The sequence below is a fragment of the Panthera pardus genome, unplaced genomic scaffold, assembly GCF_024362965.1.
Source record: "Panthera pardus isolate Hobbes unplaced genomic scaffold, ASM2436296v1 HiC_scaffold_21, whole genome shotgun sequence".
Taxonomy (NCBI): domain Eukaryota; kingdom Metazoa; phylum Chordata; class Mammalia; order Carnivora; family Felidae; genus Panthera; species Panthera pardus.
Window position 1 is genome coordinate 55737682 of NW_026526777.1, and position 25142 is coordinate 55762823.

The 25142-nt window shown below is 47.9% G+C and overlaps 1 protein-coding gene across 4 annotated transcripts in view; it reads right to left on the reverse strand.

The window, feature by feature from the left end:
• PRRX1 (paired related homeobox 1) overlaps positions 1-24749 on the reverse strand; it is a 78675-nt gene extending 53926 nt beyond the window's left edge. Inside the window, exon 1 of one of the 4 annotated variants that reach the window (XM_019424575.2) lies at positions 23463-24749. In XM_019424575.2, coding sequence (XP_019280120.1) covers positions 23463-23703 — 241 coding nt within the window. In that variant the 5' untranslated portion in view covers positions 23704-24749. The remainder of the gene's footprint in view (positions 1-23462) is intronic. The other 3 variants (XM_019424588.2, XM_053909303.1, XM_019424582.2) reach the window with 3 other exon arrangements.
• Between the last annotated feature and the right edge of the window lie 393 nt (positions 24750-25142).

The following is a 25142-nucleotide window of genomic DNA, read 5'->3' on the forward strand; positions in this document are numbered from 1 at the left end:
CCCCTAAGGCTAGAATTTGAATGAGTGTCAGAAATTGCTGACCTTGGCAAATCACATTTTCCTTAGTCCCACTCCCCAAGGCACCAGAGAACTCTCAGACTTTTGACCTTGCTGAAAACCATGGGATTATTTGAATGAGAAATTCTCTTCTCCACTTCTCTTCCTTCGCCTTCTGCTTCTCCCCCTCCCTCTCCAGGGCCGCTCTAGCTCCTTCTAAAGAAAAGCCGGGTTATAAAATGCAGGGTGCCCTCTTAGGGTTTTGGTCCTCTAAGCCGGCATTTTTTCCAAGCTGCCATTCTCCACGCAGCAGACCATATTTTTTAAAAATATCTGAAACACAAACAGCGACTTGTTTTTTTGTACCCTTGACCAAAACTCTAACCGGGCTTTTTTTATTCTATTTTTTTAATGTAATGTTGTTTCAAATCATTTTTAAAGGAGTTTAATGTTGGTGAAAGGTGCCAGATTGACAGCCTGGAGGCGGAGAGTCTGTATTTTTAACTCTAACAGGGTGAAGCAATGTCCGCTCCTGCCAAGGAAACTCACAGGCCTCGCCCTTCTGCTTGGAAGGGTTCTTATGGGATCGAACAGGTACGCGCCCATGTGAGATCTGCTTGCTTGGTGTTTATGTTGTTCTTAGCTCGCAGTCGTCTGACTTGTAAAACAGAATTTCTGGCACGCTTAAGTCCCGTTCAGGTGACGCATCTTCCATGAAATCTTTCCTCGTGTGTCCCTGTCAGGTGTGACAAGTCCACCCTCTGAATCCCTAGCAGTGTGTTACCCACTTGTTGTACTAGAGTCTTCCAGAAGTATTGATCAGAGCTGGAACCACATGTATCCTTTCTTCCACACTGCACCCCCGAGACGCCACAATGATAAAAAAATCAGCAGACATTATCGTTCCGTTTTATAGACAGGTGACAGAGGCCAAGAGGGGCACGCGCAAGGCAGAAATAAAGGCAGAACCGAAATCTAGATTTTTCTGATTCCGCATTCTTTATCCTTCATCTCTGGAAACAAATATTTTTTAAACTTCCTAGTCTGAGCGAAAGTACTGTAAGTCCCCAATCATCTTCCCTCTAAACGTGTCTCCCGAACCCCCCTGGCTGGGAGTGAGCCTTTTGAGAGCTGCTGAGGCGTTTCCTAGTCAGCTGTGAGTCCAGACTTGAATCAGCCTTTGACAGGACATCCCACGCCTGCCACTCTGACGGGCCTTCCCCACCTGGCACTGTCCTGCATGTCCCCTGACATCAGGAGGCGTCGGGGCTGGTGGCGTCAGTCACATATGGGGCAAGCTGCTCTCTCCTGACTCTATTTTCTCTGCTCTTTTTTTCAGACCATTAATGAAGACATTCGGGGACGCTCAGAAGAGAGAAGCCCAATAAAACCTCAAATAAACCCTCTTGCGAAGCCAACGTTTCAGCCTCAGGAAAAATATGGATTCGGTTCCCTGTGCTAAGAAATTAAGACAGAAATTAAGAACTCAGATTGCCTCTGAGTTCTAGCGTGGAAGCCTGTCGTCTTGTTCCGAGGTTTGGTGTATATGAAGCCTAGTCTTTCTATCCAAACACTGAACTTGTTTGCACAGTTTGTTTAATCGATTGCATACATAATCATAAGTGTATGCTGACTATAACTTTCCATTTGCCAAATTACTCAAAATAGCATGAGGGGTGTTGGCAGACTTAGAATATTCTGGAAGATGAGCTACGAGGAGCTTCTCAACTCGCCGGGGCTACAAGTTGCAGAATGCCTAAACTACTTGGGGTTGAAAATCTTCTTTATTTACAAAAACTTTTTTAATGTTTATTTTTCAGAGAGAGAGACAGACAGACAGAGCACGAGCGAGGGAGGGGCAGAGAGAGAGGGAGAACCAGGACCTGAAGCAGGCTCCAGACTCTGAGCTGTCAGCACAGAGCCAAACGCGGGGCTCGAACTCACGGACCTCGAGATCATGATCTGAGCTGAAGTCGGGTGCTCAACGGCCTGAATCAGCCAGACGCCCCTCAAAATCGTCTTTAAAAGCAGGATGGAGCTATTCAAAATTTCTCCTGATAGTTTGCCAACTGGTGGTTTCTTACAGGTTTGAAATTCTTCCTCTAGGTCATAAAGTTCCATCTGCAAGGAACTGCGAGGAAAGATCCCACCCAGCCCCCCTGTGACACAAGATGTCTGCCCTGAGAAACAGGCCTGTAGAATGAAAGACAGGAAGGGGGTGGGGTTGCTGTTGAGATTTTTGAGCTGGTTCCTCCCCCATCCCCACCCCCAGCTTGAGATACTGTTGAATAACAGGGAAAAGAGGAAGAACAGTTTGCAGGATTGAGGATTTCAGGATTGGACGTGTTAAAATTGCACAGAGGGGAGCCACATGAGAGCCAGTATTAGATTTATCTCACCAATTAGACAATTGGCTCTTTTGGCCACTGCCCATGGCCATTTGCTTCTTTCGGATCCTGGGGAGTGCTCCGCACTGGGCTGAACACAATAAATATTTGTTAGCTGAATGACCGGTAGGTAAAACACTCTGATGGCAGCTCGAGGGAACCAGGATTGCTATTCCATTGTTTGGAGAAAAGGCCTGATGGATTTCTGACCTCGGGCGGCATTAATGCACACACACGAAAGCAGAGGAACTCTAACCTAGGAAATACAAATCCCTTCCTACGGCGACACAAGCCTTCAGGTCTCCGGATCGTAACAGCGATGCTGCCTTCTGATGTTTTTGCTAAATTACAAAGAGGCTGCTTTTGCAGAACTTAAAACAGAACCCTTCCTTTCTGGGAAAATTATAGGCAGTACCTGAATTACAGGCTCTAACTTTTCAAATAACAAACTCAAGAAAACATTGCTCCCATATCACACCCCGATGCATCCAACCACTCCCTCTCCTTTGTCAGCTGCTTCCAGGGAGCCCGCCAGGGAGAGGCTTTTGAGTTTGAGAGAAAACCCGGTACAGAAATACAGAAAAGACGAGGCTAAGAAAAGCAAGTACCCTGAGTGAGTCCTCCAGGCAAGGCCTCTTGCAGCTACAAGGCCAGTTGGCTCATCAGCCTTCTGAGCCCCTACAGCGAGGCCACTCTGGGTGCCCACTGGGAACCCAGTCTGCTCAGCGCCTCACCCAGAAGGCCATTCAAAACACCATAATCCCTTAGCTGCCCCCATTGCAAAGGCCTCTTCATCACGTCTCCTTTCTCCCCCAATATACATTCTCAATAGAGCAATCAGATTGTTCTTTGGGGGCGCCTGAGTGGCTCAGTTGGTTAAGCGTCCAACTCTTGATTTAAGCACAGGTCATGATCTCCCAGTGCCTGGGTTCGAGCCCTGCGTCGGGCTCTGCACTGACAGCACAGAGCCTGCTTGGGATTCTCTCTCTCTCTCCCTCTGTCTCTGCCCTTCCCCTGCTCACATGCCCACACACACTCTCTCTCTAAGTACATAAATAAACAAACTTAAAAAATTGTTCTTTTAACTACGTAAATCAGATTACAAAACTCCCCAGTTTAAATCTCTCCAATGGCTTCCCACTGCCATCATTCTTAGCCTATAAACCCTACTCCTCACTGTGATCTACAAGGTCCCTGTCACCTGACCCCTACTCCAGTTCTCCGACCTCATCTATCACCTCCCATCACTTGCTATCTTCCGGCTATACTCTCCTTCATTCTGTTGCTCGGACTTACCAAGTTTATTCATGCCTGGCGGCCTTTAAACTGGCTATTCACTTCTGCTCTGCCTGACAGACTCTTTAATCTCATCTCCACATAGTTAATATCTTCTTTTCATTCATATCTCTCTGCTCAAATAACCTTGGTTCGTCTCCTTTATAGGACTTATTATTATTTATGATTGGCTTATTTATCTAGTTGTTTATTCGCTTGTGTATTGCCTTCTTTTCCTAGGAGAGCGTGAGGCTGATGAGAAGAAGCAAGTTGTGTTTTTCACCTGAACCCCCAGGCCCTGGAACAGTGACTGGCACACAGCAGGCACTCAATACACATTCGCTGAACGTAAGACAAAGTGAGTGATAGAAAGAGTAGAGAGGGAATCTGTTCTGCAATCGTAACAGACTTAAGCCTAGGCCTCCAACTTTGTCGTATCAGCACGTCCCCGAAGACGGGGCCAGGGTTGATTGAGCGCTTGTCCAGATGATGGCCATTCAGCATTTTATCCCCACTCATCTCTTGCTCTGTTGTTTCTCTTCCTCACTGAGGACTCTGGAGAAGACGGGTGAGCAGGATGACGGAGGCACCGAGACGTCAGTGGCATTCTTAAAGAGGCCATGCAACGTGCCCATGCCATGGAGGGTGACGGGAGAGCACACAGGAGGAGCACCAAATACAGACACTGATGGTCAGGGTGGGTGTTGCAGCAGGCTGCCCGGAGATTAAATTCATTTAGGTCTAAAGTTTACCCGGCACTGGTCCTACACCAATAAAGAGGGCAAGACGTCCCCTTGCCCCTCACCGCTGAGACACTTTCTTCCAGAAGCAAGACTCTGGCTGCCTCCAGCATCACTACAGTTCATCTGCATCATACATTTACCAGCCTTTTGGAGGCTTCCAGGGAACCTAGTCACTGCTTGCAACATTGCATCTGGAAAACGAATTTCTGGCTCCAAACAACCAGATCAGACTGTCTGAATCTTTCAAATAAAATCCTATTCTCGGGGCACCTGGGTGGCTCAGTCGGTTGAGCGTCCGACTTTGGCTCGGCTCAGGTCACGATCTCGCGGTTCGTGAGTTCAAGCCCGGTGTCAGGCTCTGTGCTGACAGCTCAGAGCCTGGAGCCTGTTTCAGATTCTGTGTCTCCCTCTCTCTGCCCCTCCCCTGCTCATGCTCTGTCTCTCTCTGTCTCAAAAATAAATTAAAAAACATTTTAAATCCTATTCTCAACTTTAAAAACACACATACAAACAAAGGAGCACCACTCATTCCCATAGAGGAAGAGAATTGAACCAGAAATTTTGCATCTGCCTTTTTTTTTTCCCCTCCGTATTCCAATCCAGCATTAGAACTGACACAAATCCAAAGCTTTGTGCCACCTGCGAGGTAAGGTAAGACAGATCCACATACACCTGATTTAATCTTCAACAGACTTGTCAAAAATACATTGCTATTCTTCCAGCTTCATACGATTATAGTTCAGAAGGGCGTGGTGGCATGTCCAAGGTCAGAGGCGTGATCCGAATCAATTCTTCACCTTCAGGAAAGCCCTCTGGTTCACCCGGTTTCTTCTCTCGTACGATCTTCCTACTCACTCTTTCATTCAAGTTCCCCGAGCCCCGTAATTAACCTCAGTTTAGCTGCTCAACTGTCACTGAAATATCCAGTGCCACAGGGGTTTTCTTTACAAAGATACAATTTCCTGATGGATTATTTGCATGTTTTCACTTATAATCCCAATACACAGTCCAGGACTACAGTCACCGGAGTTCTGTGTTCCACTCAATAAATGTCGCAGAGAAGCCATTGAGCTCAACCAGCTCCTTCCAATTTTCTAGCCACCGGAGGGTAAAGGCGAGGACAATGGAACACAGTGTTCCAGAGGGGTCAAGACAAGTTCTGGTTTTGTCAAGACTACCTTTGAGGCTTCAGGCAAGTTGCTAAGCCTCCTCGGAGCCTCAAAGCCTATTTGTAAATCAGGGCGACAATATCTACCACTCAACCTTATTCCGAAAATTTAAACAACATAAGTAGTACAAATCACCCAGCACATTACGTGGTCATGTTGGGTGCTCAATAAATCTTAATTTCTTTCCTTTGGAAAAGACTTAGGGAATCTTAATTTCCTTCCCTTTTTTTTCCCCTTCTCCCATTGAAAGACCCCCCCCCCCCCCCCGCCCCAGGCACTAGATAGGTGGGGTCATTTCTGAGCAACAGGGCTCAACACGATGAAATACGGAGACTAATCCACCTTCCCTTTGCTAACCCAGAAACCTTCTTTGTTATCTGATTGATTCATTTTGTATCCTTACGGGACACTGGGAATAAAACCACATTTTACAGTTCCATTCTCAAAGTCGGTATCACATTCGGGACTGTCTTTCTATAGAAACTCAGAAAACTGCATTCACACTCGGAGGCCCAGCTGTCTTGGGTAACTGTTCCTGCAAAAGGAAAACTCATTGAGAAGGTGAGTCAGCCGGGACAACTTTCGGGACAATCACAGCCGAGGCCAGCATCTGCAAAGGTCTGAAATATGGGATGTTATGACACTTGGTGAATTACTTCTGACGTACTTAATTATGCAACGACAAGATTTGCAGGACCATAACCACACAGTTCCCCTGGGTATGCTGCCAGTGTGCTCCACAAATGATTAAATATAAAATAAACAACAGCTAACTGTGAGTTATGAAGTTGTAATTCCGCCAAGGGGGCTCCAGTGATGTCAGAAACCACCAGAGCAAAGTTCATGTCACCAAAGGATCCCAGATGGGCTCGGAGGCCTGTTACACAGCAGTTGTCTCTGCTGCGGAGAGGGCTCCAAAAAAGCCTTTCTCTTTGCTTTTTGGCCCTTCTCGTCTCTGCAAGCGCCCTCCATTCTTTTTCTCGTCCTCTGAGCTTTCTAAAGTCACACAAACCTTGCTTTTCCAAATGAGTTAAATGGTCTGTCATTTAAGAGGCTATTTCTATCGGGGCGCCTGGGTGGCTCAGCCGGTCAAGCGTTGGACTTCGGCTCAGGTCATGATCTCGTGGGCGGTGAGTTCGAGCCCCGCGTCAGGCTCTGTGCTGACAGCTCAGAGCCTGGAGCCTGCTTCGACTCTGTGTCTCCCTCTCTCTCTGCCCCTTCCCCACTTATGCTGTCTCTCTTTCAAAACTAAACAAACAAATAAACATAAAAAAATATATTCTTTTAAAGAGGCTATTTCTATTCTCCCCTCCCCCCCATATACACACGTTTTGGAAAGCAATCTGTGAATTTACACATACTTCATTAGGAAAAAAAAGCTTAATATATAATAGAAAATCCGCTTAATTCAAAAGCCTTGCAGCGTACCTTAAAAGGAGACATTTCAGATGCAGCTTTAGTATATGCCAAGTCTAATACCCCACGGATGGAATATACTTGTCTTTAAACAGGGCAAGGTTGGAAAAGTTACATTGAAATTTCAAATACAACCTTCTCACCGCGAGTGTCTGAAAAAGAGGGTAAATTTAAAGACTTGCTGCCTCCACCCAAAAGCTCCTGAATTAAAATTCTGGGAGTAGAGTCCAGCACTCCGTGTTGTAACACCCTCCAGGCGATTCTGGTGAGTGCTAATGTTGGAGAACTACTGGTCTGCAACTAACGGCACCCAAGGCTGAGTCTGGACTTGGCTTCTACTCGGTAATGCAGGACCGTGTCCGTCTGAAAATCCCACCCCCCCCCGGGGTTTCTGGCGGGTCCTCAGGGGTGCCTCCAGCATGCTGATGGATAGCCTAGTCAGTTACCATGCGACACCCCACAGTGGTTTTCCTCTGTAGTAGGAGTTTATGAAGTTATGCAGCACCTTATCAACTCAGGCTTCGGGGTTTTGTTTAGAAAACGTTGCGATCCATCCTACTCATTGAATGGTTTTTAATAAAATTCTATATACCGACAAAAAAAAAACCTCACTTGGCTTTTTTCAGACCGTGTAGAGAACGAGTAAGCAAAATTGCGTAAACATTGGGAGAAAACTGGGCTTTATCAACCATCAGACAGCAAGGAAGGACTTTGTAAAGAAAAGAGACACACAATACTGAAATACAGCTTCCTAAATGTGGCATACTTTCATCTGAAAACGTACTTAAAACTAAAGTCAAATTGTAAATATTAGTGTCTGTGTGATAGCGTGCCCTGTCTTTGGCACAAGGTTTTTCTTCTAGAATAAGAGTTGAGAGGGGCGCCTGGGTGGCTCAGTCGGTTGAGCGTCCGACTTCGGCTCAGGTCGCGATCTTGCGGTTCGTGAGTTCAAGCCCCGCATCAGGCTCTGTGCTGATGGCTCAGAGCCTGGAGCCTGTTTCAGATTCTGTGTCTCCCTCTCTCTGACCCTCCCCCGTTCATGCTCTGTCTCTCTGTCTCAAAAATAAATAAACGTTTAAAAAAAATTAAAAAAAAAGAGTTGAGATAGCAATCACCTAAAATTAGCCACAGTTAGGATTTTTACAACCTTCAAGAATCACCTTAGTTTCACCTTAAGTGGTGTGGCTTTCTTTCTTTTTTTTTTTTTTTAATATGTGAAGCATTTAAAACAGTACCAGGCATCTAGTGAGTGCTTCATGCATTCATTTACTCAGTAACTGCTTATTAAAGTCATTTACAATAGGAAAAGCACCATCTGTTCTCTGACGTATAAAACATCTTCCTGTCTGCCCTTGTCTTGAAAACATTACATACCTGGTTGAAGAGATAAGACTAATGCTTAGGGAGAATTTAGTAACAACGGACCACACGGGACACAATGGACGGCACACACAAAAAGACGTCATTCGACCAATCGCTATTGGTAGAGAACACGGTCTGCGTCCGTGTTGTCAAATCTTATGGCATATGAAAATCATCTGCAGTCAAAAGGCACATTTTGGGGAGATGCTGATTCACTGGCTATAGACTGGGATCCTGGAATCTGCATTGGAAGACATTTCAGTTCATTCTGATGAAGAGGAACCAGGCAGGCATCATCACCCTTTAAGATATGCAGGATTCAATTGTAAGCACATTAGAGAAAGAATCCGATTATCTGTTATTTCTCTTTACCTCTTTCCTCTAAATCATTAGAAATGAATAGCATATGGGAGACACATAGAAGGTGGAAATGCAGGAAACAAGGACCAAAGGAAAGTTTTCCTACATGAGGAAGGATTCCGTGTTCTCTAAAGGAGAACAGTAATCCAGCTATCCACACCCCAAACAGAGACTGCATAATACTGTAAAGCACACACAGCATTTTTAGCAAACACACAAACACTTTTCCATATGTCAGAATGGATATTCCTGACAGATCCGTGCTCCTAATCTCGACTAATACCCACTGAGCATGCTTACAAGCTGACTTGTCTCTCTTTTGCATAAAATGTACAGTAAACTGCTTCTCTAGACCAGCACACAAGTCATGCGACAAACTCATCCAAGTCCCTCACCCCCAGTGACCCGTTTTCTCCCCATGGACCAAGGAGATGTGCATCTATTACCAAAGAAGCTCATCTATTACCAAGCATCGTTAATTGTTTGGCAAAAAAACAAAGAGCCCTGGATGCTTTATGATAGAGAAATGCAGTCTGAATACCTTCCTGGTTTCCCATATTTCGAAGCAACATATCTGAAAGCAGGTCACATATCAAACTGGGGGACAGATGTTTATCCTACTCGCCTGGTTGGGAAATCCAAGTTGGCACAAGAATGGCAACTTCACATATGATCACTGTTAGTGTGGCGAGTATTATTCATGTATAAAAAATTAAATAAACCCAAGAAATCTCAGAGGGGTGGTAAGACAGTGCTATGTCAGAGATATTACACTACCGAGAAAATTTAACAGGGCTGGCGTCCGGGAAACCTCGTGGCTGTGTCAGGTCTGGGATGAGAAGTCTTGATGTCTGATGTCCTAAGCATATGTCGTATCTTCTCCATTAAATTCAGTGTCTCAACTGGGGCGAGGCATTTGTCTTCTTTAGTCACCGTTCAGTCCGCGGTGATGGATGAAGCAAGTGGAAATAAAAACGGTTGGGGCCAACTCAAAGTTTAAGAAGATTTAGATTACTGGTTCATGCTGATGAGGAGAAGGGGTGGCCTGAAGGAGTGGACCACAGTCCGGGACTTCTGAGCCAGACTCCTGGCTCTGCCGGGCACTCATGGTGTGGCTTCTGCCCGTCATTAAAAATCATAAGGCATCAGTTCCTGACCGTAGATCAAAAACATTTGTCTATTTGCTCGCTTGGTAAGGGACATGTTGTAAGAATGTGACTTTTGGAGTATGGGAATATTCCTAGTTTTAACGACATTAAGTGGCCTCCGACATCGATTGGGAAACCACATTGAATACATATCCGAGCCTGGAATGAGTGACACTTGTCAGAGACGTCACAGAAGTGGGAGCAGGAAAAGAGCAAGCATTTATCTGAGTGCCTTCAATGGGATGGGAAATAGGGTATTGGGGTCTTTGTTTACACTACCTCATTATTCCAAGCAACAGACTTGTGCAATAGATATTAACGCGCCAGGTTTTTAGGTGAGGAAATCGTGACCCAGAGATGCATCTAAAGTCAAGCAGCAAGTAAATCGTAGAATCGTAATTTAGCACAGAAGTCTCTAAATACAAGGTAAAAGGCTTTGAAACCCCCAATGCCCCTAAATCTGAATGAAAGATTCTTGCTTTTGGAGGGCTGGGCATCAATCTACTGAGACACCTTCTTAGCTTTAAATTTTTGCTTGATGACATCATTTAGAAAAGTCTCTACTCAATTCCTTATGTATGATGATAAATTTGGCCCTTTATTCCTCAAGTGTTTTCACAAAGGCAGTATCTTTTGAAGCCTGCTGCATTCCCACGAGGAAGACAGGTACAGTGGTTAACATGTTCCCTCTATATCACAGAATGCGAGCCAGGGGAAATAAACGAGAATTGTGCCACATGGTCGTGTGTTACGAAGTTGGCATGCTAGTCTCCCTATTCGTGACTCAGCATTGTTTCACTGAACTATAATGTATTAACAAGAATTTGGTTGACATCAAAGATGATGAGATAGAATGAAAAAATAAATAAAATGGGATCAAGAGAGAAATCCTCAAGTCACTTAACAGTAGCTTCCTAAAATTCTCCGAGCCAGTTTTCTTACCTGTAAAAGGAAAACAATTATGCTACCCCTACCTGCTTCTTAGGACGGGTTTTATAAAACATAATAGCATGGATATATATGTTCTTGGAGTTTGTGAAGCAAGCTTTCTTTTCTTTTTTTTTTAATTTTTTTATTTATTTTTGAGAGGCAGAGAGAGACAGAGCACGTGCAGGGGAGGGGCAGAGAGAGAGGGAGACACACAATTCGAAGCAGGCTCTGGGCTCTGAGCTGTCAGCACAGAGCCCGACGGGGGGGCTCGAACCCATGAACCGCGAGATCATGACCTGAGCCAAAGTCGGATGCTCAACCGACTGAGCCACCCAGGTGCCCCACAAGCTTTCTTATTCATATTAATGTTATTAATTCTTTAAGACAAACTAAGACATTAACTTACACAAGTAATCAGGGAAAAGAATTAAATCCTCCCACAGTCAGAGTATATACAGTAATTCAGTTAAAATGATCGTGCTTTAAGGCCTACCCAGGCACATCTGGAATTTCTTGGCTGCTCAAGGTAGCCCTGATTCTCCAAGCCAAAAAGTGCAAAACAGGGCAGAAAACAGATATTCTTACCACCCTGAGAAAGGATAATGTCAGGGCAAAGGTGGGGGGGGGGGGAACCATACATTTAAATAGAGCTTCATATATTCTGAGTAAAACTGATCACACCCAGAAAAATCTCTTCTTCCCTGAGGGAAGCTAAGAACAGACTTCTAACAGTCAAGTGTACATGGTAGGATTTTCTGTTGCTCTTGACAGAAGGGATTCAGCCTTTGAAATATGTGGAGCAAAACTGCAGATTTCAGTTTCATGATTAATGAACTAAATTACGTTTTATTTCTTAAATGTGTTGAGGATTCATCCTGTGGTCTTCCCTCAAACTTGAGTAGGGCTGCTGAACAGCACATCTGGTTACAGGCAAAGAGCTCTCTGGGTGGTTCTCCTTTCTTCCTTCAGAAAGAGGCAACGCAGGGAACTGCAGAAACTTTTATTGGACAAGTGTGGTTTTTTAATCCTCAAATGTAATGATTATTCTCTCTGTCCCCCCTTTCCCAGGAGAAGGCGATTCATTATTAAGATATATCTAATTCATATTTTAAAAATTCTGTTCCACATGATTTTACATCACTTTTTAATACTTGCCTTAAAGAAAATATTTGCATGCATCAGGCAAATATTTTAACATCAATTTGCCTGGGAACGATGTTTAAGTATACTTCATAATAACAATTTATATTTTCTCTGTAATTATCACTTTAAGTAAGGGCTGTGGTACTGTAGACTTTCATATACGGATAAATGCGTTATTTTTTTATTTTTATAAGTGCTTCTCCTATCCAAACACACTGCTGTGTGATGAAATGTGTCACTAACTACCTGACCATCATTCTACAAGGTATATAGAGAAATAAATGTTGCCTGCCTCCTCCTATGTTACAAAAGCATGTATGAGTTTTAAAACATTTCAAAGAAACGTCAAGGGGGTTTGTGAATTCGAGCCCCGCGACGGGCTCTGTGCTGACAGCTCAAAGCCTGGAGCCTGCTTTGGATTCTGGGTCTCCTTCTCTCTCTGCCCCTTCTTTGCTCATGCTCTTTCTCTCTCTCAAAAATAAATAACATTAAAAAATTAAAAAAAAAAGAAAAGAAACACCAAGGGGCGCCTGGGTGGTTCATTCGGTTGAGCATCTGACTTCAGCTCAGGTCATGATCTCACTGCTCGTGAGTTCGAGCCCCGTATTGGGCTCCGTGCTGACAGCTCAGAGCCTGGAGCCAGCTTCATATTCTGGCTCTCCCTCTCTCTCTGCCCCTCCCCTGCTCATGCTGTCTCAAAAATACATAAACACACAAAAAAAATTTTTTTTAAAAACATCAAGATCCAGAGATCTACAATAATAGAAAATGTGCAGTCCTTTAAGACACTTTCTCCCCACCAGTTGTGTGGAGCTCTTCCTTACCAAACTACATAAAAACTAATTTTTTGAGCAGTAGCCCTCCAACTGTGGTCCCAGAATGTCCTTTAACTACTATGCCACTTTTCCAATTTTAAAAGGAGACATGTTCTCATGTCTAGGGAAGGTTCCCCGCTAGAACAAGCAGAAAAGAAACAGCAACTGTTTACTCTGAAGGTCCTCACTGCTGGATGGAAATGGATCCACTGGCACCTGAGGAATCTGGGAAATGGCTGTGACATCAGGGTTCCCACAATCCTTGAGGAGTTGCTGTTTGTTGTGCGTGTGCTGGTTGAATTTTTCTGATGAGAGCAAGTGGGTTATATGTTTGTGTATGTTCTGAATGTGGGGGAAACACAATCTTTGAAAATGAGATTAAAAATTCTTCTGTTGGGGTGCCTGGGTGGCTCAGTTGGTTAAGCCTCGGCTCTTGATTTTGGTTCAGGTCATGATTTCAGGGCCATGGGATGGAGCCCTCCATCTGGCTTCATGCGGGGCTTGGAGCCTGCTAGGGATTCTCTGTCTCTCTCTCTCTCTCTCTCTCCCCCTCTCCCTCTGCGCCTCCCCTACGCTCTCTCTCAACGGAAAACAAAACTGCCCCGTTGGTTTAAGAAAAATCAGTAATGGACAACATTAATACAAAATTGTGTAAAAAATAGAAAGGAAATATTTCAACACCAAACTATGAACTGTGTCTACCTCAGGGTGGTGAAACATGGGTGACTTTATTTTCCCATTTAAACTTTTTAGTGTACAATAGAACAGTTTCTAAAATGAGCATGAATTGCACGTTGGTGTTATGCCTATATATATGCGTATATATATATATATATATATATGCATATATATGTATGTGTATATATATATACATATATATGCATATATATATGTGTATTTTAGGGTTTTTTTGAGAATGAGTGAGAGAGAGTGAGTGGGGGAGGGGAAGAGAGAGAGGGGGAGAGAGAGAGTATCCCAGCAGACTCCACACTGTCTGTGCAGAGCCCCATGCAAGGCTTGAACTAACAAACCATAAGATCATGACCTGAGCTGAAGTTGGGTGCTTAACCAGACTGAGCCACCCAGGTGCCCCCATGCTTTATTTCTAAAATATTACTCTCAGCTAGAGAGTGTAAAACCAGCAGAACCACACTATACAAAAAAAGAAAGAAAGAAAAAAAGAAAAGAGAAAAGGAAAGGAAAGGAAAGGAAAGGAAAGGAAAGGAAAGAAGGAAAGGAAAGGAAAGGAAAGGAAAGAAATCTATTTACTTACACAGCTTTGCTATATACACTATGGAATATGCCTCCCCACCTCCTTACCAAACTCTCTAATCTTAAGAAAATCCTCAGGGTAAATTAACAATCATAGCTCATTTAGAAAATAATTAAGCAATACTTGTAAAAGTGCCGATCACTTCTACCGGAAGCGTGGAGGAAAGGGGTTCACTCAGGCCAAAAGGAAGCAGATCAAGGAAAGAGTCTCAAGGAGGGGAGATGGGAGCAGAACCTTGCAAGGGAGCACAGGTGGGTTTGCAAAGAGAGGTGCAGAGAAAGGACATCTCATCAGAAGTGAGAGAAGCAGGAAGGAGACTAGAGGACGTGGGAAATGTCCCAGCCTAACTAGCACGCTAGGGAAAAGTAGGGGAACAGTTCTGATCTACAGTGAATGGGCAGGCTGCTGGGACCTGGATGGAAATCCAGAAGGCACTGGTGATTTTAGAAGGTAAACTTGCTGAGATCCCGACATGGATTGGCCAGAGGTGGAAAGGAAGGAGTCAGGGTGAGCCTGTAATTTCTGAGGTTTGCATCCTGGGTTGTGATACAGAAACACAGGAAAAGCTAAAAGGGGATCGACTGGGAAAAGGGAGTGCCATACTGTCATGTTTTGTTGTTGTTCTGTGATGTTCACGTGGAAATCAGTTGAACAGGGCACTACGTATATGGATGTGCAGTTCCAAGGGGGGCCCTGAAGCTGTAACCTGGGAGTCATTAGTATGCAGACCTATGCTGAAATGGTGAGCCTGGGGGCGATCTCCCAGGCAAACAGTATAAAGTGGGAAGGGAAGTAGAGGGGACCCAGTGCTTGAGCTGGATTAGAACGGGGGGACCCACTAAAGATGGGGAGGTCACCCATTCACTTAAGCATTCCCTGAGCCCAGGCAACAGTTTAGCAGCTGTCCCAGTGGTATGGGACTACTGTGACCCAGACAGGTATTTGGGACAGTAGCCCTGGTGGAAAATGGAAAGAAAAGTCACGATGTACACAATTATTTAGTGTCACTTCCCAGTCTGGATTGATGACAATATGTCAATGCCCAGGCATAAAAGTTGAGATTCAATACCTATTTCCACTGGAAGATTCAACTTCATATATTTATGAATCACCTGAAAAAGAAACAAAACAGTAACCAGTTCCCCAAACCTCTATTTCCGAGAAGTCTCTAAGTACGCTAGTATAAAATGAAATATCAGAGAGAAAAAATACATGAAAATGCTTGGTTGTGTTATAAACCATTGACCTCAACAGACCCTCTCCTTTTCTGAGGATTCTAGAAAGCAGCATTTAGGGGGCTTCCAGGGTCTGTAGGCAGGAGTCTTCTGGGCAGTACACATACCTTGGGCAGCCAGTCGGGGCACAGGGCATGAAAAGAAAAGGATGGCTGACGAGGGCAGGAGGCTGGACACTGATTCCCCTACCCCCCACGAGGCCCAGGCCAACTCCACCAAGCCCTTTGCAGCCTAGCATGAATCTGTGTGGATAAATACAATAGAGATTGGAGAAAATGGGCTTGTCTGTAAAAATCGCAAGTGCTGGAGAGGCCTTTCAGTTTGCCCCAGAGTCAAGCTGATTAAACTTAGCACGTCCTGGCTCAAACTTTGATTGAGTTGGGCCCCTTGGCCTTTAAGTTGTATATCTGAATCCTCTTTGAAAAGATTTGGCCTCCCCATATACATTTTGAGTGCTGGGAGAGCGCCCATCTGTTTTTATGCTTATTTATAACCACAGCACCTTCCAGCACCGTGAGGTCCTTTAAAATATAATGACATGACTGATGATGAGTAATTAAGTGAATAGGGTGAATGTTCTTACTCTCAGACAAACGTTTGTGGGAAAGCAATTTCCCTTGTGGCCCCGGCCTGGCACTTCTGCTTCTAGTGAACACCCAAGCTCCGATTATCTTGGAAGGTATGTGTGAACCACCACCTCTGCTAAGAAGACAAAGTATTCTTTCTGCCCGTTCGTTCCTTGCTCCCACTGCTGCCTTGCCTTGTTGACCTCCAAGTTCAGGGTGTGGTAGGGAGCCCAGTCGAAAAACCCAAGATTTACAGAAGGGGGTTAAGAATCTTTCTCAAATGTCCTGTAAGCCATTTGCCTAAAAAGGGAGGATGAGGGGAAGCCAGGGGTCAGATCTGGGGACACACACACACACACACACACACACACACACACAAGACTTGGGGTAGCTGTTGTTCTTCCCTTGAGGGAAAGAGGGTTCCGCTAACCCCAGGGCCTGACTCTAGGGTGGCCAGTGTCTGTCCTGCGTGAAGACTGGGGTACAGTGAGGGTGTGTGTCACAGCTCAGCGGCCCCTCCCTAACACGCCAGCCCTCCCGCTCTCGCTCTCCCATCTGCCCCGGTTTCTTTAAGCACCTGGAGTTGATGTGCAGAAGCATCTCACCCGCCTCCACGGAGACAAAGCCTCTCCTTCCCAGGCTCCATCCCTAGCACCCGCTGACCAGGGGCATCTAGTCCCCCCGCCCCTTCCTCCCCCTTCCTGGAATCCTGACCACCCTCATGTCAAAGGCAAGAAAGGCAGAACTCCTACCAGCTAACTCCGTGTTTCTGTGAACACGCGTGTATGGCATACATTTATGCAGTCCCTGGAGTGTCTTCGTGACACAGATATTTCCTATCTGTTGCTACTTGCGTAGACGGGTCTTCCAGCTGGTCGCTCTGCTGCCAAAGTCCAAGGATTTTGGAAGGCAAGGCCCGTCCCGCCCCGGCCCCGGGGGGAATGCGCCTCCTTTCGGCCGGAGAAGGCAAGCAGGCTCGCGGGTACATCCCGCGGCGCCCGGGGCAGCCGCCTCGCCGCCCTGGGAACTGGGAAGGCGAGGGCGGCGGTGGGGTGGGGTGTTTGCATCTTTGTTCCGGCCCAGATGAAGAGCAAGAAAATCTAAGCCACTGTCAAGCTCTGTTTCGAAAGTTAAAATGTAATTTCTCTGCTCTATCAACTCCCTCCTCCACCGCCCCCCCCCACCCCCAAATGGAGAGCCTGCTGTTCAGGCCGGGTGCGATCTCCATTCCTGCAGAGAAGTTTCCCGAATGGTGTCTCCTCGCCCGCCCGTTAAGAAAATTCCCAGTCGCTTGCAAACAGGTCCAAGCAGACGAAACAGCAACTGGAGGACCTGTCCTTGTCCTTTCTAATAACGCGAATCATGAGGATTCAAATTAAGACGCATTTTTCAGATTCGTTCCTCATTTGAAGCTGAGTCTGGGGGTATCGATAACGGCAAAAATAAGCCTCAGAGATCTTGGGAATTAGAGCTCCCTCATTACGTGGTGCAGCAAAGAGGCTGGGACATCCAGTACCCGGGGACTGATTTCTGGTCATGACTCTCTTCCTGTATCTGAGAACTGCGGGGCGCAGAACCCTTAAGATTCCGATTGTCCCTGGGCTCTTCTGAGAAGTCACTCATGTATGTGTGTGATTGATTTGTTCTGACAAGTTTATTTTCTTTCATAAAATTTCCTTCACCAACCACTGGTTGTGTCTTTGTTCCCCACCCCACCCTTAAAGTGACTATCGTCCCTGTAATCAGCTTCCTAGATATTTTTTCAAGAAAAGTGGTTCCAGGGCAAGTGAAATGTAGTGATTTTTTGTTAAGTCTAAAGCTAAAATCGGTAGTTCCTAATTTTCTGTACAACTACTTCCTCCAGGCTGCCTCACTTTATTAGACAAAATGACCACGCCAAGAATCTACTAATATTCAGACTACGGTGGAGACATCTTACTCAACAACTTCTACAGGTGGAAAGCAAACCCGCAGACCCCGAACACCGATGACTGTCCCTTCCTCAGATGTCTTGGCAATGCATTTCTGCATTTCCTGATTTAATAAGAAACAGCATTTAGAGAAAAGAAGGTCGTGGCAGTTTGTTGATATTGTTATTACTGTTTGAGATAGTTTTTAATTGAGTGCTGTTAGCCTGCTCCTGGAGCTGGTGGGAATTACAAGAATCCAAATTCTTGTGGATAAACATTAATGCTGTTGACATAGACATCCTCTCTGTATTGTTGAAAAGGGAGTTAAAGGGAAACCGTTTCGGGTGGTACTCGGTCTGAGTTAAATTAAAACCGAATTCCGCCGCAGAGCACCCAATCAGATTACAGTGGTGTGCACTCACAGGTAGTTCTGTAAATGTTTGGACACCAAGTGGACGCAGGAAGTTAGACCTTATCCAAGTAGCTCGTGTAAATGTCTCATCTCTAGCTCAGAGGAATACTCCAAGAATCCTGTTGGTTGACCTTACGAATTGGCTTGAATAGAGGATGCTGAACCCCTAAGTTTTACTTTTTTTTCCTGGTGGAGTTCTTCCCCAAGAAACTCTTCTACCCCTTGGGGGGAGAAAAAAAAAGAAGCAAAACTCAAGACTTATCTACTTTTCTATAAACACTACTCGCCCTATTAAAAAAAAAAAAAGTACCTCCTAGCCCTTCCTCTAGCTCCATCTCTCAAAGACTAAAAAAGAAATATATGATCTTAGAACCGCCACGGACAGGAGGCACGCGGGGATCGCCTTGCGCGCACAAGCTCACAAGCTCGCAGAGATCTGCGACATCCCGTTACCCTAGTCCCCGATGTGCCTGCGAAGAAGCTGAGTTCTCCCTCGGCTACCGGTCAGCTGGGGTGGCGGTCCCGCTGAAGGAGGGAGCAGGTAAGCAGGGTAGAGGGGAGGGATTGTAAAAGAAATGCATTTTAAAAAAATAAAAATCAAACTGACCTCTAGTTGAAATCTACAGATGCCATTTAAAAGTGAAAAAAGGTCTCCGAGGTGGCTGCTGGCCGGGCACGCAGTCCCAGACCCGGATCTCAGTTTATCGGAGCCAGTGGAGTAGGAAGGTATCTGTGGTTCTGAAGTTGATGGGGTTCCCCACCCCCCGCAAGGCAGGGGAGCGTATGTGACACCTTGTTCGTTTGGAGATGGTTTATTCACTCGTGTTGTAAAATCTAAAATGACGCCGCTGGGAAGACGAAGGAGCTGCTGGGCCCCTTGCGACCCCCGGTCTAATCTAAGGATGTGGGGGACCCTAAAGTTCACCATGCCAAAATGCACGGGTGCCTGACGCCTAAGATGCGGCAGAGGCGCTTGGGAGTCTTGGAAAGGGCTTCGTCACATAAATGAATGGTGGAGACACTCGCTCACTGTCTTCTACAGTCAGGGGGTCTGGAGACCCGGCGAGTATTGGCAGTCTGTGGCCTCGGACTGTACAGGCCCGGATCCCTGACCTTCGCACTCCGGGCTGTCCTTCTCCCCAGGGCGGGTGAAAGTCACCAGACTGTCAAATTCTCCAAAATATTAAGAGAAGGAGGCCATCCAGCGCCCTGCTCCTGCCTGTCAGATAAACAGGATTTGCCACCTCTCCTCTGGACTTGACCTGCGACCATAGGGGCTCCGTGACCTGTCTTGATTCTGGATTTCACTGCCTCCTATAAAGAGAAAAAAAATCTCCAGGCTACCTTTAAAATGATATATTTCCTTGGCTCCTCTTTGAATCAAGATCACTGAGGCCCAAATTCAGAGTGCCAGCAACAGCTCCAGGGCCCCAGGGTGGTGCCGCAAACATTTCTGGCGCCGTGGGCGTTACAAATGCTGAAACTCCAAGGAAATTGATATTCTGATGTGAATTCCAACTAGGAAGCACCCTAGAGAACATTCCCGCTCCCCTGGGCGTACCTCGTGCGGGGAGGAGCCGGCGGCGCTGGGCCCAGGGAGTGTGGCGGGGCGACTCCTTCGCGCCGCGTTTACACCTCTCCCTTTGTGACAAATCGATTTCCCGCGCCGCTGTTCTGCATTTGCATCCCGCCGCGGCCCGGGGCCCAGCTGCGCCCGGTGCACACTTAGCACCGGCTTGGGACTGTGTGCGTGTGTGCACGCGTGTCTAATTGACTTTCCGTCTACCTTTTTATGACTACATGTGTTTCCAACAAAAGGTCTTATTAGGACAATCTGGTTTCACTAATTTAGAGGTTGGGAACGTGGAAGGCAGGCGCTTTTTTTTTTTTTTTTAAGAGTTTGCAGAAGTTCAGATTAAGAAATGACAGCGGGATGCACCGTGGTCCTAGGAGTAGGTCTGCCTATTTTTATGACCTGTTCCTCTTTCCTCTCGCTGGCTTCCCCTGTTCCACCCCCTTCACACTCCACACTGCCCCATTAGCCACTGGATTCCTAACTGTTAAAGAACCATTTCTTTAACACTTAAGGCATTTGAACCCAGAAGTCTGAGAAATTTACTGGGCTGGGGAAATCAGTAAGAGGGAAAAGAAATCATTCTACAGAGAAGAAAGTGCAATGAATATCAACCGAGGAGGAAACAGAATTGTGCTGAGGAGTGACAGAGATCAGTGAGGTCTTACTAAGGTCGGCCCAGGTTATAACTGGAGAATTTGCAATATCGTTGTAAATGAAACCTGTTTTACTAACGGGAGCTGAAAAGAATATTTAGGAAGAACAGGTTTCTATGTCACTGAGAGAGTAAACCCGGGTCTTCTACACGTGCCCCATCCCTCTGAAGATGATGGCTTGCCACTTTGGGGTAGACTGCCAGCAGGCTGCAAGGGGCACCTGATTCTTGGGGTCATTCTCCGTCCCTTTCAGGCTCCAGAGCCCAGCTTTAGTCGTCTGCCTGAAGACTCCTCTCTTCTCTGACTCGCCCTGGGAGCCTCACTGTCCACTGCCCACTGGAAGCCCAGCAGGGCCCAGTGGGGGGCCCGACTCGAGCAGCTCACGACAGCTTCCTTCGAGACCCCTGATGGCGGACCCGAGGACTGAGGACAAGGGTCCTCCTGAACACTATCACCCCACTCACCAGACCTTCCTATTCTCATCTCAGAGATGAGTGAGGAGGTTGAGGAAACAGGGCTTCTAAAAGCAACAACTATTTGTTGGAAGAATAGGCCCCAGTCATCTCCAGAAAGCCAGGCCTTGTTGTGTTTCTCTGCTACTTTCTTAGCCCCAAGTGTCGGTCACTTTGTCCCCATCAGCGCGGTCTGCATTTCTGCTACCTTCTTCCAGAACCGTCTGTCCACCATCCTTCCTTAAACAGCCTCTCTTTGGCTGGCACCCGAGCCTCAGTTTCCTCTCGGGGGCCCACTCCCCACCAGGCCTGTCGTTACTCCTTGAAACTCAGAGATGCGTTCAAGAATCAAGGGGGCGGGCTCCCGAAGTTCGCATCCCCTTCCCTCCGGACACACGGTCCCCAACTTCGGCCGCTGCGCTTTTTGTGTCCTTCGGCACCACGGCGGACGCCACGTGCGCAGCGCGACCTCTGGCCACGCCAGGTCTGGGTCTCACAGGAGCCACCACCGCGCGCCACCTACACCTCAGGCGTTTCCCAGGCGGCCTCCACAGTCCAGAGTCGTTCCATTCGCACCAGGAGGCCACCAGGAACCCGAGCTCCCTTCTCGTGGCGTTCCCTCGGCAGCCCTCCAGCCCTCTTGTATCCGGCGCCCATCGAGGCCGACGCGGGCCCCGGACTCGCTGTGACCACCGGCCTTGGGCCTGCTTTTCACATCCCTCTGCTTGTTTTAGGGGTAAAGCCACACTGGTTGGTCTCGCCCGCCCCATCCTGGTCTTTTCACGCAGCCGTTTCTTCACGACCGTGTTTTCGGTTGTGGGTCCAGCCTCCAGTTCTCCGAACAGCGATAAATGTGGCGATTAATAATTAACCAGGGCGAAAGGAGAACCGCGGAAGGTGCGGAATCAGAGAAGCTGGGCGATTCGGTAGCCTAGTCTCCCTGTGCTTTGCATATTTAAATTTTCCCTAGCGAAACGTTTAAAAAACAATCACATTCCGCCGCGCATTCTCTTGGAGCTCCAAGTGTGTACGCCAGCAATTAACTCCTGCTGCGGACGCGTGCAGCGCGAGCAACCCCCCTCCCTTCCACCCCTTCCAGGCTCCAATATCTTCAAGAGAGCCTCCGCCGCTGTGCCCAGCCATTGCCCGGGACTTGGGGACACCGGGTCTTCATTCCTCAGAGCTGGCCTTCTTTCTGTAGTAACAGAGCAGGCCACATTTCCATCAGCCTGAACTCCCCGTCGCCCTCTGCCTCTGGGAATACGTAGGGTGGATCGACCCCAGTTCGATTTGGGCTGAAAAACGCGGAGGGGATCCTAGGCCTGGACCCAGGAAGCTGGGCGAGGGGCAGGCGGCCTGCCCGAGCAAGGGGCTTCCCCTGCCGCCTGCTTCTTTGCAGCCCTTTGCCCGGGCCTTGCTTCCAGCTGTCTCTGGGTCCTGTTTGCTTTGTCTATTTCCCGAGAGTCTGATATTGGCTTTTTTTTTTTTTTTTTTAAACCGTGGAATGCCGGCGGGTCTCCTGTGTCTACAGGTTCCCAATTTGAAGACCAAATAAATAATGACACGGAAAGGAATTAGCTTCATTTAAAAACTTCCAGCCAAGTTGAGACCCTTGAAATCTCAAAAAGGAAATATCAAGCCCCATGTCACCTGGGATGAGCCAGGTGACAGGTCTGTTACAGACCCCAGAACGTAGGGATACATTTGGGGGTCACCTTTTAAGGCATGGTTAATGAGGCCAGCGAGATTTCCACGGAGACGCGGTATATCAGTAGGGAAGGATGGGGAAGGGAGACTGTACGGGGACTTTTCTCGAGGTCTTAGGGCCAATAGGGAGAGCTCCTCGAATGTGACACTAGGCTCGGCTTTGGGGCCCGAGCTTCCCCTGCGCATCTCTCGGGTGCGGGACCGTGCGGGCCGGGAGCTCGGGTTTCACCCCAAAGGACACTCCCTCTGCTTCGCCGAGTCTTCCCCAGGCACAGGCCTTTGATTCCGCCGGGGGTCTCGAACCCAACCGCAGGTGGAGGGCGGCCACCGCCGGGCACAGAGAGCGGCTGGGCCGCTGGGGCTGGGCGCTCCAAGCGGCCCCTCCCGCACGCCCCGGCCTCGGGAGCCCCGCGCGCCGGGGCCGCGCGGGTGTCGCCGCTGTGCGCTGTGCCCTCCTCCTCCTCTGCCCCGCCTGCCTCCGAACCCGCGCTCGCGACCCGGGAGGAGCCCCCCCGACCCGGCTCGGCGCCTTTAACCTTCCGCCCTCCCGAACAGGGCAGGCTCCCCGCCTTTACACCCCTCGGGGACCCTTGCCCAGCCAGCCCGGTTGCCCCGCGTCGCCGCGCGCGCCCCGGACTGAGGGGCGGCCCAGTGGGTTTCAGAGACAGTCGGCGGCGGGCAGAGTCCCCGACCCCGACCTCGGGGCCTCTCCCTGCAGCGGCCGCCTGGGCTACGCCCTCGTCAGAGCCCTCCTTTCCTCCCCGTCTGTGACCGGCCCTTCCTCCGGCCACTGCCACCACCTCTCCTCGCCCCCTCTCTCTCCCCTGGCCTTGGCGGGCTGCAGGCGCCCGGCCGGGACCCCCAGCGTCCCCAGCCCCCCACCCCCACCCCGTCCCGGACACACACTCCCGCGGGCATGCGCCCCTCACTCACTGTCCTGCTGCGGGGTGTCGCTGCCGCTGGTGAGTCCCGGCGACTCCAGTAGGCTCCGGCCGGCCTCGCCCACGCTCTCGTCCGCCTGCGCCGCCACCATGTCCCCGGCTTCCTCCAGGTCTAGCAGGTGACTGACGGAGAAGTTCTTTTTCGCCTGCAGGGTGTCGAGGTTGCCCGGGCTGTCCAAGCGGCCGCCCAGCGCCGGTTGCCGCTCCAGAACGTGCCCGTAGCTGGAGGTCATGGTCTCCCCCTCCGATCCCACCCACCCCCCTCTTCCCGCTCGAATCAACACCAAACGCTGTGGGCGCGAGGGGGGAGAGGAGCAGAGTGGGGAAGAGAGAGGGGGGAGTGGAGAGAGAGTGAGAGAGAGAGAGAGAGAGAGAGAGAGAGAAGGAGGGGAAGGACAAAAAAAAAAAAAAATTGGAAAGAGGGCGGGGGACCCCCTTCTGCGGAGCAGAGTTCTGCACCAACAGCCTTCGACAGCCTCGGTTGCTTTCCTGAGGCCAAGTCCGGCGCGGTCCAAGGAGATAATCCACACCAAAAAATAAAATTAAAAAGTCACCCTATGTTCAAGTCAGGAGAAAAAAATTCCTTCCAGCTCTCCAAAAGCGTCCACACGCACACACTAAAAATAATAATAAGGGGGAGAAAGGAAAGGGGAGGCCAGCAGGGCGGGGGAGTTAGGCAAACAGAAGAAGAGAGAAGAAGGGGTGGGAGAGAAGAATCAAAGTGGGTTTTTTTTTCAAGGTTAAAAAAGTTATTCCCAGGCAAGAGTTCAAGCACCAACAGAAGAAGGCTTGTTCCAGCTTTAAAACATCTTCAAGAAAACGTGTTCCCCCTCTCTGCACTCCTGTGGATTCTCAGGAGTGACTAAAGTTTCAGGAGGAGAGGGTGATGTCTTGCAGATGTATTGGAGAGCAGGATTCTCACTTTACTTTTCGTAAGAAGAAAAAAAAGGGCTTCAAGAGTCCGAAGGAGGGTGGTGGTGGGTTTCCCCCCTTTCCCTTCTCTCTCTCCCCCTCTTCTTGCTGAGCTCCTTTTTCCTTCTCAGTTGGATCAAGAAGCTCTCTGGCACTTCAAAAGGCACAAACTGGCATGCAGAGGAGGCTTTGTAGGGAATACAAGAAAATTGGAGACCCCTGGGAGGGCAGATCTCGACTTAATAGGAGCCTGTAATTACGTGGCAAAGCCTTTGTGCGGTGCCTGACGTTTTACAGACCCCCTTTCTCCATCACAATCTCCTTCTTCCTCCTTTCCCTCGGACCAAAAAACAGTCTGATTAAGAAAACCCCCTTTGCCAACATCTGAGCAAGAGAGAAAGAGAGAGGGAGGGAGCCAGAGAGGGAGGAGGGAGCGAAAAGGGAGGGAAGAGAAAGCGAGAGAGCCCCTTTGGATTTTTTAAGTAAAGGTCTAATTATCATTCCCCTGCAATAGTATCACGGGGAGGAAAGACAAACTGAAACCCACAGTCACTTCAAACGGACTGATTATTTTGCTTGGGCATTAACTCCTCCAGATTTGTTTAAGATCTTGTTGGAAAATCTCATTTGCATGTTTTGATAACAGCTGCGGGGAAACTTGTTGGAAAAAAATCCACAACTATCTCAATCAAATTTTCTTCTCTCTCTCTCTCTGCCTTTTTTTTTTTTTTTTTTTTTTTAGCGTTTCCTGCAGTTCTAA